Genomic DNA, 18,474 nt, shown 5'->3' with positions numbered 1-18,474 from the left:
CGTCAGCCCGGCAGCCAGGAAATTCCGGGCCGGATTTTGGGAACCGGCGCGAGCGAGACGCACTGGGCATGCGCGAGCGCATTCGGGTTTCCCGGGTCGCGGGCTCGGGTATCGCGTGGTGGCACCGCCCGTGACCCGCTGCCTGGCTCGCCGCGCTTTGGAGGCTTCGCTGCCCCTCGGGCCCACCCTGTGCCTCGGCCTCCTGTGCACGGTGTGCCGGGCCCCGCCGCGCGGGCCCACCGGCTGGCTGAGGCTTCCCGCACCGAGGCCGGCGCAGTGACCCCGCCCCCGCGCCGAGGATGTGAGGCGGGCCGGGCGTCCCAGCTCCGGGCCCGGGCGCCTGCAGTGGGCGTCTGGGACCGGGCGATGGCCCTGCCTCCGGTGCTCCTAGTCTCCTGAGCCCTAGGGCAGTGAGGGGCGGGCAGGCGTGGGCACGCGGCCCGGACGCGGCGGGGGCCAGGGGGCTGTGGGAGCCATGGAGGGGGTGCTGTACAAGTGGACCAACTATTTGAGCGGTGAGTGGGCGCTCCTGGGGCCGGGCCTTTGTCTGAACCGCCGGAGGGCGGCGTCGGGACGCGCTTCCTGGGAGGTCGGGGTCACTGTCCCTCCCGAGACCGGGGGGCCGGCGCAGACCGGGAATATGTCCTAATGCAGTTCTCTCACAGGACTCTGTCACCCCTGCCTTGCGGACCCTGCCTCCTCTTGAGGTTGAGAGCAGTCAAGGAAAGCAAAGATTTGGGGTGACTTGAAAGGCACAGTGCCCCGACATCAGCGGTAGGAAAGCGCTGACGCCCCCCTGTGGGGATCCTCTGAGAGTCCCTCGAATTCTGGCGAGAGCCAGTCACGCCTGCCTGCAGCTGGGTGGGAAGATTTCAAATGAATGCCAGCACGACCTGGTATTCCAGGGGTGAACGATCCTTTATCAGAGTTCCCATTGCAAACACTTTCGCTTTGTCGCCTTCACTCATCTGCGTGCATACCATCACAAAGCTCCAAAGCATCCACAAGATTTTTGATTTCTTCACTGAGCATTCCTTTTTGTTTTACAGACTCAGAAATTACTGTAAAATGAATGCAAATACTAGCAACTGTTTCCTTGCCCTGCCTTTTCCAATTTGTGGAAGTAAAAGCTGCATATCTTAAGAAGGTTATACCTGTTCTTCAGCGGTGGAGATCATTCAGAACATGCATTTTTGCATCTGTGCAACCAGTATTTAATAAAAGCCTACTGTATGCTGGAAACTGGCTAGGCACTGTTTTTTTGGAAATTAAGATTTTATTGAGGATCACGCCTGCAATCCTAGCAGTCTGGGAGGCCGAGGCAGGCGGATTGCTTGAGGCTCAGTAGTTCGAGACCAGCCTGAGCATAGCCAGGAGTGGCGGGTGCTTGTAGTCCCAGCTACTCGGGAGGCTGAGGCGAGAGAATCACTTGAACCCAAGAGTTTGAGGTTGCTGTGAGGTGTGATGCCAGAGCACTCAACTCCAGGGCGACTGAGTGATACTGTCCCCCGCCCCCGCAAAAAAGGATAATGGACTAGGTATTTAAAATGTTAATGGCTATATGTTTGAAACCAGAAATGTTTCCAGTTTTTCTTAGCGTGGGGGAAGGATATTTTCTCAACCCTTTTTTGTGGGACAGTTTTTTTAAAGGGTGGAGTGGAGTAATACCCTGAGTGTTTTAGGGTGAGTGTATCTGGAAAGATCTGTTGGCATAATGTCTTTAAGGAGGTCACACAGCAGAGCAAATAGTGCCCCTGTTGGATTTACTCAGAATCTTTTCCTTTTGCATAGTGTAGTTAGTAGCAAGTGCTCCTGTTTATTTTTTTCTTTAATCACTAGTAGAGACTGAATGGGAGAGGTGTTTCCTTTAGAAAACTTGGTCTTTGCTTCAGGGACCTTCAGTGATGTCAGCAATTAGATGTGTAAAACTCAAGCTGGGCTTTGGTTTGATAAATGCCAGAAACTGTTTAATGCTCTATCTACCTACAAGGAGAAGGCTTGACCAGACAGTTTTCCTTCCAAGGTCTCTCTAAGCTCATTGTGTAATTTGTTCCCTTGATCCACATGCCTCCTGTTTTGAGCATCCTGTTCATAGGAGCCCATCACACACTGGGTACTTTTCCAGATGTAGTTAGATTTATAGTTCAGCACATTCTCTTCCATTAGGAGATAAATTTACTTTGGAAAGAAAAGGTAATAGCCTGGGAAGATCACACTCACTTTTGTTTCGTCCACCCGCAACCCTTCTTTGGGAGTGAGTCTCCCAAAAGAGCATTTGTGTTAATGACAAGCTACTTTTTCTTCTTCTAAAGCTTATTTTTTAAAGTAACATTTTTTTCTTGTGGTTTTGTATATAATAACTTTAAAACATATATCTCATCCCAAATTTTTGTTTTTCTGAATTTTTCTCCAAAGGGAATACATAATGTGTGCCGCTGTGTAGTTTATCCATTTATTTATTTATTTATTTATTTATTTGAGACAGAGTTTCACTTTGTTGCCCTCGGTAGAGTGCTGTGGTGTCAGAGCTCACAGCAACCTCAAACTCTTGGGCTCAAGCGATTCTCTTGTCTTGGCCTCCCAGTGTGTGAGGATTATTTCTTCTGGTGGGGAAGAAAGATAATAATTGAATAAATGGTTAGAAGCATGTTCCAGTTGTGTGTGATTAGAGGGTAAGGAAGTCTAGTCTGAGTTGTGGGGAAAGACTTCTTTGGGGAAAATATTTAAGCAGAGCCTGAAGGATATATCAAGCTAGTTAGATGGGGAGGCCAAGGCAGAGGAGAAGTAAGGAAGAACTTTTTTGGGTACAGGACATGCCAGTGTGAAGGGCCCAAAGCAGAATAGAGATTGGTGAATTTGAAGAAAAAAAGAGGACCCATTTGGCTGGATAGCTGAAAAGAGTGAGGCTTCAACAAAGATGCGGGAGTGTGTGCAAGGCCTCAAAGAATATTGTAAACACCATGATGTGTATGTGTGCGCATGCGATTAGGTATCTGTGGAAGAAAGAGAAATGATGAACTTATTTAAAAGCTTACTCTGATTGTAGTGTACTGTAGAAAAGTTTTTTTGTCGTATCTTTGTGACCTACTGCAATTACTGTATTTTATCAAATACTATGTGTGAACTTCTCTTGCCTCTTGAATTTGAGGGACAGGTATCAATTACTGAAAGTTGGAGCCATCATCAGACCCTATGAGTAGTATCTAAATTGCTTGTATAAATATACTCTCTAACATGTAGAAAAGAGAAAGGAAGAAAAATCTTTTTTCCCTCAATTGCTAGGCATACTTGTGTAACTTACACTCTCAGTAAAAAATGGAAAAAAGAAAACAGACTGAACTTACGTATGTTTTCTTCAGTCCTTAGCCATCCTGCCTTGAGGAATAGAATGTTGGATATTCTGGGATTTAATGTCAAAACTTCTTTGCAGATATTAGAAGATTAAATTTGAGATGAAAGAGAACAAATTAAACATTTTATTGACACCCATATTGTATGAAACATAATGCTAGGCATTATATGTTTATTTCTATCTTTCATGACCTAAAAGTTAAAGAGTATTGTACAAGCAGATTTAAACATTCGTACTCTGGAACACTGGTTCAGGGGTCAGAGACCTGAAGTCTGATTCCAGCTCTGTCATTGCCAACTGCAGAGTCATTTTGCCATTCTGAGCTTTAGTGTCTTCCTCTATAAAAATAATGGAATTTACCAGTTTATAATTATAATATTAAAAAATTTATTAGTACTTACAGTGTGCCAGGCACAATTTTTTGATTCTTTTTTTTCATTCTACATATTTTAGATGGATTAACTCATGTAATCTTTGCAGCATTTTTGAGAAACTCTTGCCTTTATTAATTATCCTCATTTCCCAGATGAAGACATTGAGATACAGAGAGGTGAAGTTGCCAAGATCACATGGTTACTAAATGGCTCCAGAGACAGTGCTCCATTACATAACACTTTTACAGGTTCTTCCTGCTTGATCATTATATAATTCTAGCTGATTTGTAATGTACCTATATTTAAAGTATGTTTTACCTAGAATAGCAGACTCTGTTTGGGGGTGGGAAGTGGAGAGGAATTCAGGAGTGAAGAAGGCTTTGTGTGCCCAGTGTTTTGTGTATATGTTTTGCCATAAGGAGATTTTCTGAGCTGTGCTTTTCTACTTTGCAGTTTTAGCTCCTATTTTTGCCCACTCAGTAATTACAATCTTTGGCCAGCTGTAGGCTTCTTGGGTCTCTCCAGTAGGGTAGGTCACTAGCACATTGCAGCTGTGCATTCCAAAAATAACAAAAGCCTACATCATCATGCAGGCCAGACGGTTGTCAGTGAGGAGGTGCCATAATTTTATTTCCTTCCAGGTGGAAGAAGGTGACTCTTGCCCTGTAGGTTTGTGCTGTGTAAACAGGGCAGGAAGACATCTGGAATTCATATGAGTGATCCAGAGCATTATTCATGGTCTTACATGAAAAAAGGTTCACTGGTCAACCAGTTTTAATATCTTTATTGAGATAATGATTCATGTGCTATAAAATCTATCTGCTCAAAATGTACAAGTAAGCTGGATGCGGTGGTTCACGCCTATACTAGTACTCTGGGAGGCTGAGGCAGGTGGATTGCTTGAGCTCAGGAGTTCGAGACCAGCCTGAGCAAGAGTGAGACTCCATCTCTCCTAAAAAATAGAAAATCTAGCTAGACATTGTGGCAGGTGCTGGTATTCCCAGCTACTCAGGAGGCTGAGGCAAGAGGATGGTTTGAGCCCCGTGTTTGAGGTTGCTGTGAGTTATGACGCCACGGCACACTACCCAGGATGACAGTGAGGCTCTGTCTCAAAGAAAAAAAAAATTTAAGATTAAATGTACAAGTAAGTAGTTTTAGTATATATACAGAGTATAAACCATTATCACAGTTGATTTTAGAATGTTTTTATTATCCCAGAAAGAAATCCAGTACCCATTAGCACTCTCGCACTCAGCCCTCATCTTGGCAGCCATTAATCTGTGCATAGATTTGCCTTTTCTAAATATTTCATATAAATAGAATCATACAATATGTGGTCTTTTGTGACAGGCTTCTTTTCCTTAGCATAATGGTCTTTTGGTTTATCCATAAGCATGTATCAGAATTTCTTTTCTTTTTATGGCCAAATAATATTCCATTGTATGGAAATACCACATTTTCTTTATCCATTCTTCAGTTGATAGACATGCAAGTTGTTCCTTTTTATATTATTATTATAAATAAGAGCTACTGTGAACACTTGTGTACAAGTTTTTGTATGAGCATGTTTAAATTTCTCTTGGATATATACATAAGAATGGAATTGCTGGATCATATTACATCTCTTTTGTTTAACAGTTTGGGAAACTGAAGAATTGTTTTCCAAAGTGGCTGCACCATTTTATTTTACATTCTTATCAGCAATCAAAGAAGGTCTTGTCTGTCTTTTTGATTATACCTCTTCTAGTGGGTATGAAGTAGTATCTCATGACTTAGATTTATATTAATATTTCCCTGATTAATAACATTGATCATCTTTTCATGTGCTTATTAGCCACTTAATCTATATAGTTTAGAGAAATGTCTGTTCTCATCCTTTGTCCATTTGTTTATTGGGGTTTGTTTTAATTGGGTTATAGAAGTTCTTTATTCTGGTAAGTTTCTTATCAGATACATGATTTGTAAATATTTCTTTCGGCTATTTTCATTTTTTTTGGTAGTATCACTTGTATCACAAAAATTTTAAATTTTTATGTAGTCCAATTTATCAAATTTTGCTTATTCTTTTATTGTCATTTTAAGAAACCATCACCAAACCTAAAGTAATAAACACTTTTTAAAAAATCGGTTTCAGAGCTTTCATTTAGGTCTCATCCATTTTGAATTAATTTTTGTATATGATGTAAAGTAGGGCTACAACTTCATATTTTTGCATGTAGATGTCTAAAGGTCAACTCTTTTTTTTTGTTAGGTAAAGTCCCTCTTATGATTGTGTCCCATCCCCAAGAGGTGTGTCACGCACCGTGACCCCACATCCCCCTCCCTCCTTCCCTCTCACTAATCCTCCATTCCTCCACCCACTGCCATGTACCAGCATCAATTGTCCTCATATCAGAATTGGGTACATTGGATTCTTGCTTCTCCATTCTGGTGATGCTTTCCTAAGAAGAATGTGTTCCGTTCTATGAAGAAAACATCACCCTGATCCCCAAACCAGGAAAAGACCCAACAATAAAAGAAAATTATAGACCAATATTACTAATGAATATAGATGCAAAAATATTCAACAAGATCTTAACAAACAGAATCCAGCAACACATCAAATAGATTATACATCATGACCAAGTCGGTTTTGTCCCAGGGTCTCAAGGCTGGTTCAATATACGTAAATCTATAAGTATAATTCAGCACATAAACAAATTAAAAAACAAAGACCATATGATTCTCTCAATTGATGCAGAAAAAGCTTTTGATAATATCCAGCATCCCTTCATGATCAGAACACTTAAGAAAATTGGTATAGAAGGGACATTTCTTAAACTGATAGAAGCCATCTACAGCAAACCCACAGCCAATATCGTATTGAATGGAGTTAAATTGAAATCATTTCCACTCAGATCAGGAACCAGACAAGGCTGCCCATTGTCTCCACTGCTCTTTAACATTATAATGGAAGTTTTAGCCACCACAATTAGGGAAGAAAAGGCGATCAAGGGTATCCATATAGAGTCAGAAGAGATCAAACTTTCGCTCTTCACAGATTATATGATTGTATAGCTGGAAAACACCAAGGATTCTAGTAAAAAACTCTTAGAAGTGATCAAGGAATACAGCAGCATCTCAGGTTACAAAATCAACATTCATAAATTGGTAGCCTTTATGTATACCAACAATAGTCAAACTGAACTAACAGTTAAGGACTCTGTTCCATTCACAATAGTGCCAAAGAAGATGAAATATTTTGGAGTTTATCTGACAAAGGATGTGAAAGATCTCTATAAAGAGAACCATGAAACTCTAAGAAAAAAAATAGCTGAAAATGTTAACAAATGGAAAAACATACCATGCTCATGGCTGGGAAGTATCAACATTGTTAAAATGTCCATACTACCCAAAGCAATATACAATTTTAATGCAATCCCTATTAAAGCTCCACTGTCATAGTTTAAAGATCTTGAAAAAATAATACTTCGTTTTATATGGAATCAGAAAAAACCTCGAATAGCCAAGACATTACTCAGAAATAAAAACAAAGCAGGAGGAATCATGCTACCAGACCTCAGACTATACTATAAATCGATAGTGATCAAAATAGCATGGTACTGGCACAAAAACAGAGAAGTAGATGTCTGGAACAGAATAGAAAACCAAGAGATGAATCCAGCTACTTACTGTTATTTGATCTTTGACAAGCCAATTAAAAACATTCAGTGGGGAAAAGATTCCCTATTTAACAAATGGTGCTGGGTGAATTGGCTGGTAACCTGTAGAAGACTGAAACTGGACCCACACTTTTCATCATTAACTAAGATAGACTTTCACTGGATTAAAGATTTAAACTTAGGACATGAAACTATAAAAATACTAGAAGAGAGTGCAGGGAAAACCCTTGAAGAAATAGGTCTGGGTGAGTATTTTATGAGGAGGACTCCCTGGGCAATTGAAGCAGCTTCAAAAATACACTACTGGAACCTGATCAAACTAAAAAGCTTCTGCACAGCCAAGAACACAGTAAGTAAAGCAAGCAAACAGCCCTCAGAATGGGAGAAGATATTTGCAGGTTATGTCTCTGACAAAGGTATAATAACAAGAATCCACAGAGAACTCAAACATATAAGCAAGAAAAGAACAAGTGATCCCATCGCAGGCTGGGCAAGGGACTTGAAGAGAAACTTCTCTGAAGAAGACAGGCACATGGCCTACAGACATATGAAAAAATGCTCATCATCCTTTATCATCAGAGAAATGCAAATCAAAACTACTTTGAGATATCATCTAACTCCAGTAAGATTAGCCCATATCACAAAATCCCAAGACCAGAGATGTTGGCGTGGATGTGGAGAAAAGGGAACACTTCTACACTGCTGGTGGGAATGCAAATTAATACATTCCTTTTGGAAAGATGTTTGGAGAACACTTAGAGATCTAAAAATAGATCTGCCATTCAATCCTATAATTCCTCTACTAGGTATATACCCAGAAGACCAAAAATCTCATCATAACAAAAGATATTTGTACCAGAATGTTTATTGCAGCCCAATTCATAATTGCTAAGTCATGGAAAAAGCCCAAGTGCCCATCGATCCACGAATGGATCAATAAATTGTGGTATATGTACACCAAGGAATATTATGCAGCCTTAAAGAAAGATGGAGACTTTACCTCTTTCATGTTTACATGGATAGAGTTGGAACATATTCTTCTCAGTAAAGTATCTCAAGAATGGAAGCAAAAGTATCCAGTGTTCTCAGCCCTACTATGAAACTAATTTATGGCTTTCACATGAAAGCTATAACCCAGTTATAACCTAAGAATAGAGGGAAGGGGGAGAGGGAAGGAAGGGAGGGAGGATGTGGGCGAGAGAGGGTGATTGGTGGGATTGGATTACACATGCTGTGCATCTTACAAGGGTACATGTGAAACTTAGTAAATGTGTAATGTAAACGTCTTAACACAATAAGTAAGAAAATGCCAGGAAGGCTATGTTAACCAGTGTGATGAAAATGTGTGAAACTTTCAATAAAACCAGTGCATGGTGCCCCATGATCACATTGATGTACACAGCTATGATTTAATAATAATAATAAAAAAAGGCAATAAAAGACGTCACAAGTCCAAAAAAAAAAAACAAAGAAGGATGTGTTACACCTCCATTCAGGTTAATACAAAAGATGTAAAAGTCAACATCTTTTTTAGTGGCTGAATAGTATTCCATGGTATACATATACCACAGCTAATTAATCCATTCCTGGGTTGGTGGGCATTTAGGTTGTTTCCACAGTTTGGCAATTGTAAATAGAGCTGCAGTAAACTGTCTAGTGCAAGTGTCCTTATGATAGAAGGATTTTTTTTTCTTCTGGGTAGAGTCCCAGTAATGGGACTGCAGGATCAAATGGGAGGTCTAGCTTGAGTGCTTTGAGGTTTCTCCATACTTCCTTCCAAAAAGCTTGTATTAGTTTACAGTCCCACCAGCAGTGTAAAAGTATTCTCTTCTTTCCACATCCATGCCAGCATCTTCAGTTTTGAGACTTTGTGATGTGGGCCGTTCTAACTGGGGTTAGGTTACATCTCAGGGTGATTTTGATTTGCATTTCTCTGATAATTAGTGACAATGATCATTTTTTCATATGTTAGCCATTCATTTGTCTTCTTTAGAGAAGGTTCTGTTCATCTCACTTGCCCATTATATAAAGGATTATTGGCTGTTTTTTGTTGTTGCTTAATGTGAGTTCTCTGTAGATTCTAGTTATCAAGCTTTTGTCCAATTGATAATGTGCAAAGATCTTTTCCCATTCTTATAGTTGTCTCTTTCCTTTGGTTCTAATGGTCAACTCTTTATCTATATGATTCATTGCTTCAGTGACAGAGTCACTAGTACATTTGAATGCTTAAATGTAAAAGATTTGAGTCAGAAACCTTGAGTTTGGACCTCTGTTCCATAACTTAGTAGTGCTGATACTTTGAGCAAGTCTCTTAATCTTACCAAGCCTCAGTTTTAAAATGACAATAATAATGATAGCCATCATTAGATTTGTTAAGGTAAAATGGATAATTTCTTTTTCTTTTTTTGAGGTAGAGTCTCAAGCTGTCGCCCTGGGTAGAGTGCCATAGCATCACAGCTCATAGCAACCTCAAATTCTTGGGCTCAAGTGATTCCCTTGCATCGTCCTCACAAGTAGCTGAGACTACAGGCACCCACCACAATGCCCGGCTGTTTTTTGGTTGCAGTTGTCATTATTGCTTAGCAGGCCCAGGCTGGGTTCAGAACTGCTGCCCTAGGTGTATGTGGCCGGTACTCTGCTGACTGAACTACAGGCACTGTCTGTAAAATGGATAATATATATGAACCTGCTTGGTATGTATTTCACTTGAGGATAGGTTAACTGGGTGACTGTTTTGATTAATGATGCCTGGAAAATTCAGTCTGTGTGTTTTCAGCTCTCTGTGTGTATAGTGTGGCTCCTCGTGGCTTCTCAGAATATATGTGTCCTAAATTTTTTAGGTTCGCCTTTTGAACGTCAGAGGGGTGTAAATTATAAAGGAAAAGATTCAAATAAATTATCAATTTTTTGGAATTGACTCTACAGTTTTGTGGCCCCTTTTGGGTGAATGATGATTGCAAATTGTGTAATTCTGTATATCATTAGTCTGTTCTTTTTCTTCCAGCAAAAATTAATAATTTGTTAAGGAACTCGAGCAATGTTATATTAATACCATTGCCTCTTTGACACCCCATCAAAAATGGCACTGATCTTCCCACTGCTTCTGATGTTGATGTGGTTGGAAATGTTGGGAGTGATCCATGGAGTATTACCTCATTGAAATGGTCTGTAGACTGAAAAAGTCTAGGGACCATTGTTCTGGGACTGTACTTTCAGTGTTTAATCTTTACCACTTCTGGTTTACCACTACTTTCATCTTGTTTAGGTTGAGCAAAAGCCAGTTAAATTCTATTAGGGAATAATTTAAGACTGACAGTAAAACAGGCTGTGGAGATATTGTTAGACACAGATAAATGAGACATGGGGAGGGCATATCCAAAAAAATACCATGATGCTTGGGAATCTCTCCCTGAATACGTTTTCAGGTGGGCTTGTGGAGTCTGTGGCAGTACTGAGAGAGGGAAAATAGATAATCCTCCTAGAGCACTTGTCAGAAAGAAGGCTGACCTTTCTCAGTATTTCTATCACATCAAAGGAAGCATAATATAACTTGCTTGAGATAGAATCGTTCCTATTTAGTTCAAAACAAGGATGGCTCTGTCTTGGTTTTTAAATACTAGGAATAGAGGAATAGTTTCAACAATGTACTTTTACCATTGTCTGATAGCCCTTATACATTCATTCATTCAAGACATAGTTACTGAACACTACCTTCTTATCAGACCCTATGTGGGTGTTTGGGATGTTTTTGTAAGACATGATCCTTGTTCTCAAGGAGATTTTATAGGTTATAGTGTAGTGGAAACCCTTTTGAATTGTGAAAATGCACTTCCAGCTAAGGGGTATCATTTTGGCCTTGGAGCTTTCAAGTGTTTGCTCTGAAGTTGTGACTTGACAAGGCTTAGAACCACATTTCATGTACCTGGTCCCTATGGGTAGTTAGGTATTACTATTACTGTCTGGGATTTTAAATGCAAATTTTGAGTACCCTTGACAGGTAGGAATGCTAAAATCTGCAGTCTTCCAGGTTGATATACCAGAGGTCCTATTGCTTTTCTCCCTCTGGTGGCTAATATACATGATTTTGGTGGAGACCAGCTCTTCAACTTTTGAGGCCAAAAATAAGGAGAAAAGAAAGAGAGGAAGGTATGCAACTAGCCAAAGTAGACAGCATACCTTTGTCAAGAAAAATGTAAAAATGGCTGAGTGCAGTGGCTAACTCCTGTAATCCCAGCATTTTGGGAGGCTGAGGCAGGAGGATCACTTGAGGCCAGGAGTATGAGACCAATCTGGGCAACATAGTGACACCCCATGTCTACAAAAAATTTAAAAATTATCTGGGTATGTTGGCACGTGCCTGTAGTCCCAGGTACTCGGGAGCCTGAGGCAGAAGGATTGTTTGAGCTAGGCGGTTGAGGTTGTAGTGAGCTATGATGTTGCCACTGCACTTTAGCCTGGGAAATAGAGTGAGACCATGTCTCACAAAAAAAAAAAAAAAAAAGTGTAAAGAGTCCCCTTTCAGCAGGTGTCAAGGAAAACTTCATGGAAAAGGTAGGACTGAAGGGTTGGTAGAATTGGTATGGGGAAAGGTGGGGAGAACTGTGCACTAGGGACCCTTAATAAGGAAACCAGTAGGACTAAAAAAGAATCATTTTCTGAGAGTAGGAAAGAAGTACTGCGGAGTTATTAGGGTGGAGTTCAGTTATTAAGCCAAACTGATAATTTAAAATTAGTCTGATAGGTTTACAAATAGGAAAAAAGAGCAGGTGAAAGCTGTGTTTAAGGAAGATGAACCTGGCTGAAACATGATCAGGGAGTGGGAGGCTGAAATATAGCAGGGAGATGATGAGGAAGAAGGAGAAGGGAGCTATTTACTCTTTATTTCACAGATAAGTAACCTCAAGTCACGTGGCTAATAAGTCTTGAGCCAAGTCTGCCTGACTACATGTCCTTTCCATAATTTCATATTCTATGCTCTAATGTGGACACAGTGGAATGTTGAAGGCAAGAATAGAAATGGGGGTGACTGGGAGGACCTTGGTGACTGACACCGAAGGATGGGGCAGAAGTGACCCTCAGATTTAGAGGTTGGATGGTGATAGGATGCTGGGTCTGTTAAGAGAGTCATTGCAGTCAGAGGAAAAATGATGTGTTAAGCCTGGAAGGAACCTTAGCTACTCAGTTTAGTCCATCTCTCAGTTTGTATATCAGAAAATAATGACCAGAGAAATTGACATGCTCAAGATGACACAGCTGGATGTTATGAATTTGACCAAGGTTTCCTGACTATTGTCTTGAGTAAGGTCCTGGTGGAACATAAGGGAAGCACTGTCCAGAACAAGTTAAATATTCAGTTTGGTAGCCCAGACCACACAGAAGAAGTGACTTACAGCTGTCTCTAACAGAAAGCTCTAAAGAGAATTTGATATAATCTATTGTAATTACAGTCTCCTCACCATCTGCAGGCCTTCCTCCGTAGTAGACTTTCTTTCCTTTAGGGCTGGGATCTTCTTTTCTCTAAATCTCCAAGACTGGCAAATTATAAGTGCTCAAAAAAAAAAAATTTCACATCGTGAATTAATTAATGGTAAGTTAAGAAGCCTGCAATTTGGATAATGCTTGGGTTATTATCTATTACAGTGGAGAGATGAGTATTTCTTTTCTTTCTTCCCTCTTTCCTAGCTATAGCAAAAATCTTACTTGACCTGGCAGAGGAACCCAAGGCTTTGCCATCCACTTCCCTGTCTAGAGCATTCTGCCCACCACAACCCATAGAAGCTGAGATAGGGGGACAGACTCTAATGGGATGCGGTGTAGCTGAGCACCTAGCTTGGACACGGGAAACCACAGCCTCCACAATCTTGTGGAGGTCAGAGGTCATATTAAATCAATAGCTGTGCTTTCTTTCAATTTAAAATGGTAGAGATTTCCATTATTAACATCTGTGTATCATGCAAATATGTAGTATATTACAACCATAATATATAGGGGTTATGAACATAGAAACCATAATTTATGGTGAATAAATTAAGTCTTGACTCACCACTTCAGAAAGATTATCAGTCCTATCAAGAAATTTAATCTCACTCTATTGTCTTGACATAAATTACTTTCTCTTGAATCAGATTGTGGGAAAGAATTGAGTTTTTTGTTACTTTGTAATAGGGCAGGAATTTTACAGGTTTTGAAAGCTGAAAGAAGTTAAGGGACATAATCTTTTATTTCTCCCATTTCTACTCCCCCTTGGGATCACTAATTTTTCCTTTTGTGGTTGATGAAAAAGCATCTTTCCTTCACTTTTTTCTTTACCTTTGGCTTACTTTTCTATAGAGGATTTAAATAGCTCCTTCTCTTGCATTTCTGCCTTTCTACACAGCAGCATTTCTTATGGATTTTAAAAATTAACAGTGTAGTAATATTTCCTTTTTTAACCTGGTTTTTCTGTTAAACAGTAAGATCATATACTTCTGGTTTCCCATAGCATCTTATTCCTAGAAGTTCTGTAGGAACTATGACGAGTTAATAGGCAAAATGATGTTAATAGGCTAACATTTCACTTAGTGGAGATTCTACTAGTTGTTTAGTTATTTTTGAGCCAAGATAGAGGAAGCCCACTGATTATACTGAAAAACTGAACAGCATAATGTTGCATGTTTTCCAAATGCACACGGAACATTCATCAAGGTAGACTATATTCTGGGCCGTATTAGAAATCTTGCCAAATCTTGTCAAAAGAATATTCTGTGTCTTTACCAGAATTAAACTACAAGTTAATAACAGAAAGATGTGAAAATTCCCAAATATTAGGAAATTAAACAGTATACTTTCAAGTAACCCATGAGTCAAAGTGGACATCTTTAAGAAAGTTGGAAAATATTAATATTTTGAACTTAAAATGAAAACACAGCCGTGGTTGGGTGGCCAGGGTAAAGGCCAAGGGAAGGACTTGACTACAAAAGAATAGCACAAAGGAATTATGGGAGAATGTACATTTTCTGTACTATTATTACTGTGGTGGTTATTAAATGACTATATATTTACCAAAACTCAGAATTATCCCCCAAAGAATGAATTTTATTTTATATAAATTAAAAATAAATTTAAAAAAATTTGTGTCAACTTAATGGAGTGCAATTTTTTTATGGTAGTGTGTTTGGATGAGCTATTTGTCACAAGGCTTCTGGGGGGAAACGAAGAGAACCTACAGTATTTTTTAGTCAGAGTGGGTATGAGTCACAGTTACTTTTTTGGTTTGGATTCAAAGGAATAAGAACATTTCCATTTAGAAATTTTGATTTAAAAATGGTGGTTGCTGTTGGGAAATAAAAATGGAAGAAATTTTATTGCAAAATTAACATGAGATATGCCATTTTACATCCAAATGTAAGTGCAATTTGGAAGAAAATTGTGCTCACTGAAAAAATGCATATTGTTCAACATTTGTTGAACTGAAAAGCCTTTTAGCTAAAGAAAAAGCGAGTGAATTTTGTAAACAGTTGCTTGTGATTAAGTGTAGAAAAGCACTTTCTCTAAGTGAGAAAAGAACAAGCTGGTAGCAGTTTTGGATTGGTGATCTTCAGATCTTTAATTTCTTTTAATTGTGTTTTATAGTTTTCAGAGTGTAAGTTTTATTCCTAAGTAGTTTATTCTTTTTTGGTGTTACCATAAATAATTTGTTTTCCAAGTTTCATTTTCAGATTATTCTTTGCAATTGTACAGAAATAAAAGTGATATTTGTATATTGGTCATATATCCCATCACCTTGCTGAACTATTTATTCTAACTTTTTTTAAGTGTATTCCTAGGAGTGGGGGATTGTGTATTTTTGTTGTTATTAATTTGTTTTAAATATGTAAGAGCATGTCTGTGAATAGAGGTAGATTTGCTTCTTCCTGTCTAATTTGGATCACTTTTAGTTCATTTTCTTGCCTAATTACCCTGGCTAGAACCTCAAATACAATATTAATAGAAGTGGTGAGAACAACTATTCTTGTCTTATTCCTAACATTAGAGGGAAAGCATCCAGTCTTTCACCATTATGTGTGCTATCTGTAGGTTTGGGGTAGATGCCTATATTAGGTTGAAGAAGTTTTTTTCTATTCCTTGTTTAAATGGTTTTAGTATGAAAATGTGTTAATTTTTTTTTTTTTTTTTGAGACAAGTCTGTGTCACTGTGGGTGAAGTGCTATAGCATCAATAGCTCGCAGCAACCTCCAACTCTTGGGCTTAAGTGATCCTTTTGCCCCAGCCTCCCAAGTAGCTGGGACTACAGCTAGTTTTTCTATTTTTAGTAGACACAGGGTCTTGTCTTGCTCAGGCTGGTCTCGAACTCCCCAGCTCAAGCAATCCACCTCCCTTGGCTTCCTAGAGTGCTAGGAGAAATATGTTAAATTTTATCAAGTGATTTTTTTGTACATTTAGTGAGATGATCTTGTTATAGTTTAGAGCCCTTTTATTTGTAGAAAAGTTCCATTTCAGACAGGCTTGAAGTAAAAAGGGACATTTATTGGCACACTTAACTGAAAAGTCCAGGGGATATCTAACTTTCAAGCATGGCATCGTCTGATAGAGGGGTTCAAACACTGTCGTCCAGATTTGCTTCCTTCTCCCTCTGTCCTTCAAATTCCCCCTCCCCCATTTCTTTTTGTGTGGGAGTCATGTTTAAGTCTCGCGTAATGGCAAAGTGGGTGCCAGCAGCTCCAAGCAAACATCTTAAAGAAAAAGAGAGATTGTCTTTATTTCTTTTCACCTTTTCCCACTCCCAGCAGAAGTCCCAGAATTATTTCTGGTTGGGCCACCTGCCCTTATGGAACTGGCATTGAAGACAGGGGATGCGAAGGTCCAATTAGGCTTGAATTACATACCCACCCAAACTGCATGGATGGAGTATGGAGAAAGGAGTTTTAAGCAGTGCAAATGTGCTAGGTGGATGCTGAGTTGCCAAAAATAAATGTTCAGGGTACTTTCTATAGTGAAATAATCCAGGATAATACAAAGTGTGTGAAATTGGCATTTAAACCATTCTTTTCTTACCCCTGCTGCATATCTTGTCTAATCCTTCCAGGTTGGGAGTTTGGATGACACCACATTCCATCTTTAGAAGAGGATGGCAGAAAGAGGGTGGGGGTTGGATAGGAAAGTAGGCTTGTGGTAGTCTGAGGGAGCAAGGACTAGTACAGACCCACAGTTTCCACCTGTACTTTTGTTACCTTGAAAATATTATCATCTCCAAGTTAACTGCAGATTAATTTAAAATAGCAAGTAGATTAATGGCCTCTTTATCATTCATCCTTCTTTTCTCCTACAGTTCATCACTCCTGGGCCATATCCCAGTTTCCCAGCACTGGACATCGTGAAGGAATGTACCTCAGTACTAATATAGATTCTCCCTCACTCTGCATTTAAATTTTGCCTAATGGGAATGAGATTTCTGTGATCTCTTATCTTAAGCCTTCTGAAACACCAGGAACTTTATGGTTACAAGAAAAGTTTCTCTTGATCACAGTTTCTGTGGTTACAAACTACAGAATAAAATAGCAGTATTTGTATTTCCGCTTCTATAATTATAACTTCCCCTAGATACATACAGAACCTGTTATAAGGAGAGTATTTCAGTTCTGTTGCAGTTTCAGAACTAGTACTGCAGCTGTGCTTTGTTGTGGGGAAGGGCTTATTTAACATTTTTTCAGATTTCTGTCAGATAAAACTAATTGAGTGCATTTGTTCAACTTTAAGACACTTATTTTTTCACATTTCAACAATTCTGAAATCAGGAAACAATTCCACGCCATAACTTAATTGGCGGGGGTCTTATTTTCTTTCCTGTGTTACCTAAAATAATGGTATATCTTAAAATTGATGATAGTAATAATTTTAAGTGTCGGTTTGTGTGTGCCCAGACATTTGGCCAAACATTTTGGGGGCAAGTCTTTGATACTATTTCTGGAAAAGATTAACATTTGAATCAATAGACCAAGTATAGGAGGAGGTTGACCTTCCTAATACCGGCAGGATTCAGTGAAAAACTTGAATAGAATAAGAAGGCTTAGAAAGAAAGAGCTCCTTCTGCCTAACTGCCTTGAAGGGGGATATTGGTCTTATCTCCTTTTTAAAGAATTTTTTTTTTTAAATTTTAAATAATTTCTTTTTGCAGACAGGATCTTGTTATATTACCCATGCTGGTCTCCTGTTCTCTAGCAGTCCTCCCACCTCAGCCTTCCAAGTAGCTGGGGTTATAAGCACATAGTACCGTTACCCAGCTTCAGTATTGTTCTTTTCTGGCTTTCATTGGCTCTTCCTGGTTCTTAAACCTACCAGCTTTAGGAATGGAAACTTATGCTATCTGGTCTCTTAAGTTACTGCCTACAGCTCTTGGGACTTGTCAGCCTCCATGGTCACATGAGCCAATTCCTTATAAAGCATCTCTTTATATATACACATATACACACATCCTATTGGTTCTTTTTCTCTGGAGAACATTGACTAATACAGATACATTCTACATTTTATAAATATAGCAATTGAAGATGTCCTGAATGTCTTCTACACAAAAGTCATGGTGGATATGTGAGCAGTCAACCAAAGTCATGGTGCTGAAAAGATGCTACTATTCTATACCAAGATAGCTTTCTGGGAGTGGGGGAAATGAGGTTTAAGTTTTTTGTGCCAGGAAGGGCAGTGTAGAAAGATGAGTTTTCTTCCCAGCTATGTCATATTAACTACCTATGTTACCATATAATTAATCTACCTGGGATTGGTTTCCTTATCTGTGAAATGAACTGGTTGGACTAGTCATTTCAAAGACCTCCTCCATTTCTCAGGTTGTCAAAAACTGATTCTTGTTTCAGTGAATAATCAGACTCTCTTTCAAATGGCTGAAACTTCACCAGTAGTGTCTGATTCCAAGAGTAATGATTCTCTGCCCAAGAAGATATAGTCTAAAGAGTGATTTGGTTTCCCAGGTTGTAATTTTTGTCCCAAGAATAATTGGCCTTCAAGTGGCCAGTATCCTGTGTTAGTCCCTATTGCTCTGTCCTAGGGAGTACCTCAGCCTAGGCAGTAATTATGCTGATACTCTTGGCAGGCA

At 39.3% G+C, this 18,474-nt stretch overlaps 1 protein-coding gene across 4 annotated transcripts in view; it reads left to right on the top strand.

Annotated features, from left to right (window-relative positions):
• Nucleotides 1-89: 89 nt before the first annotated feature.
• The window catches only part of PLEKHA8 (pleckstrin homology domain containing A8), a 68,622-nt gene continuing 50,237 nt past the window's right edge, over nucleotides 90-18,474 (top strand). For all 4 annotated transcript variants that reach the window (XM_053609033.1, XM_053609035.1, XM_053609034.1 and 1 more), the window contains exon 1: nucleotides 90-515. In XM_053609033.1, the coding sequence (XP_053465008.1) occupies nucleotides 476-515 (40 nt within the window). In that variant the 5' untranslated portion in view covers nucleotides 90-475. The remainder of the gene's footprint in view (nucleotides 516-18,474) is intronic.

The sequence above is a fragment of the Nycticebus coucang genome, chromosome 11 (genome assembly GCF_027406575.1).
Source record: "Nycticebus coucang isolate mNycCou1 chromosome 11, mNycCou1.pri, whole genome shotgun sequence".
NCBI classification, from domain to species: domain Eukaryota; kingdom Metazoa; phylum Chordata; class Mammalia; order Primates; family Lorisidae; genus Nycticebus; species Nycticebus coucang.
This window is presented reverse-complemented; position numbering and strand designations above follow the sequence as displayed.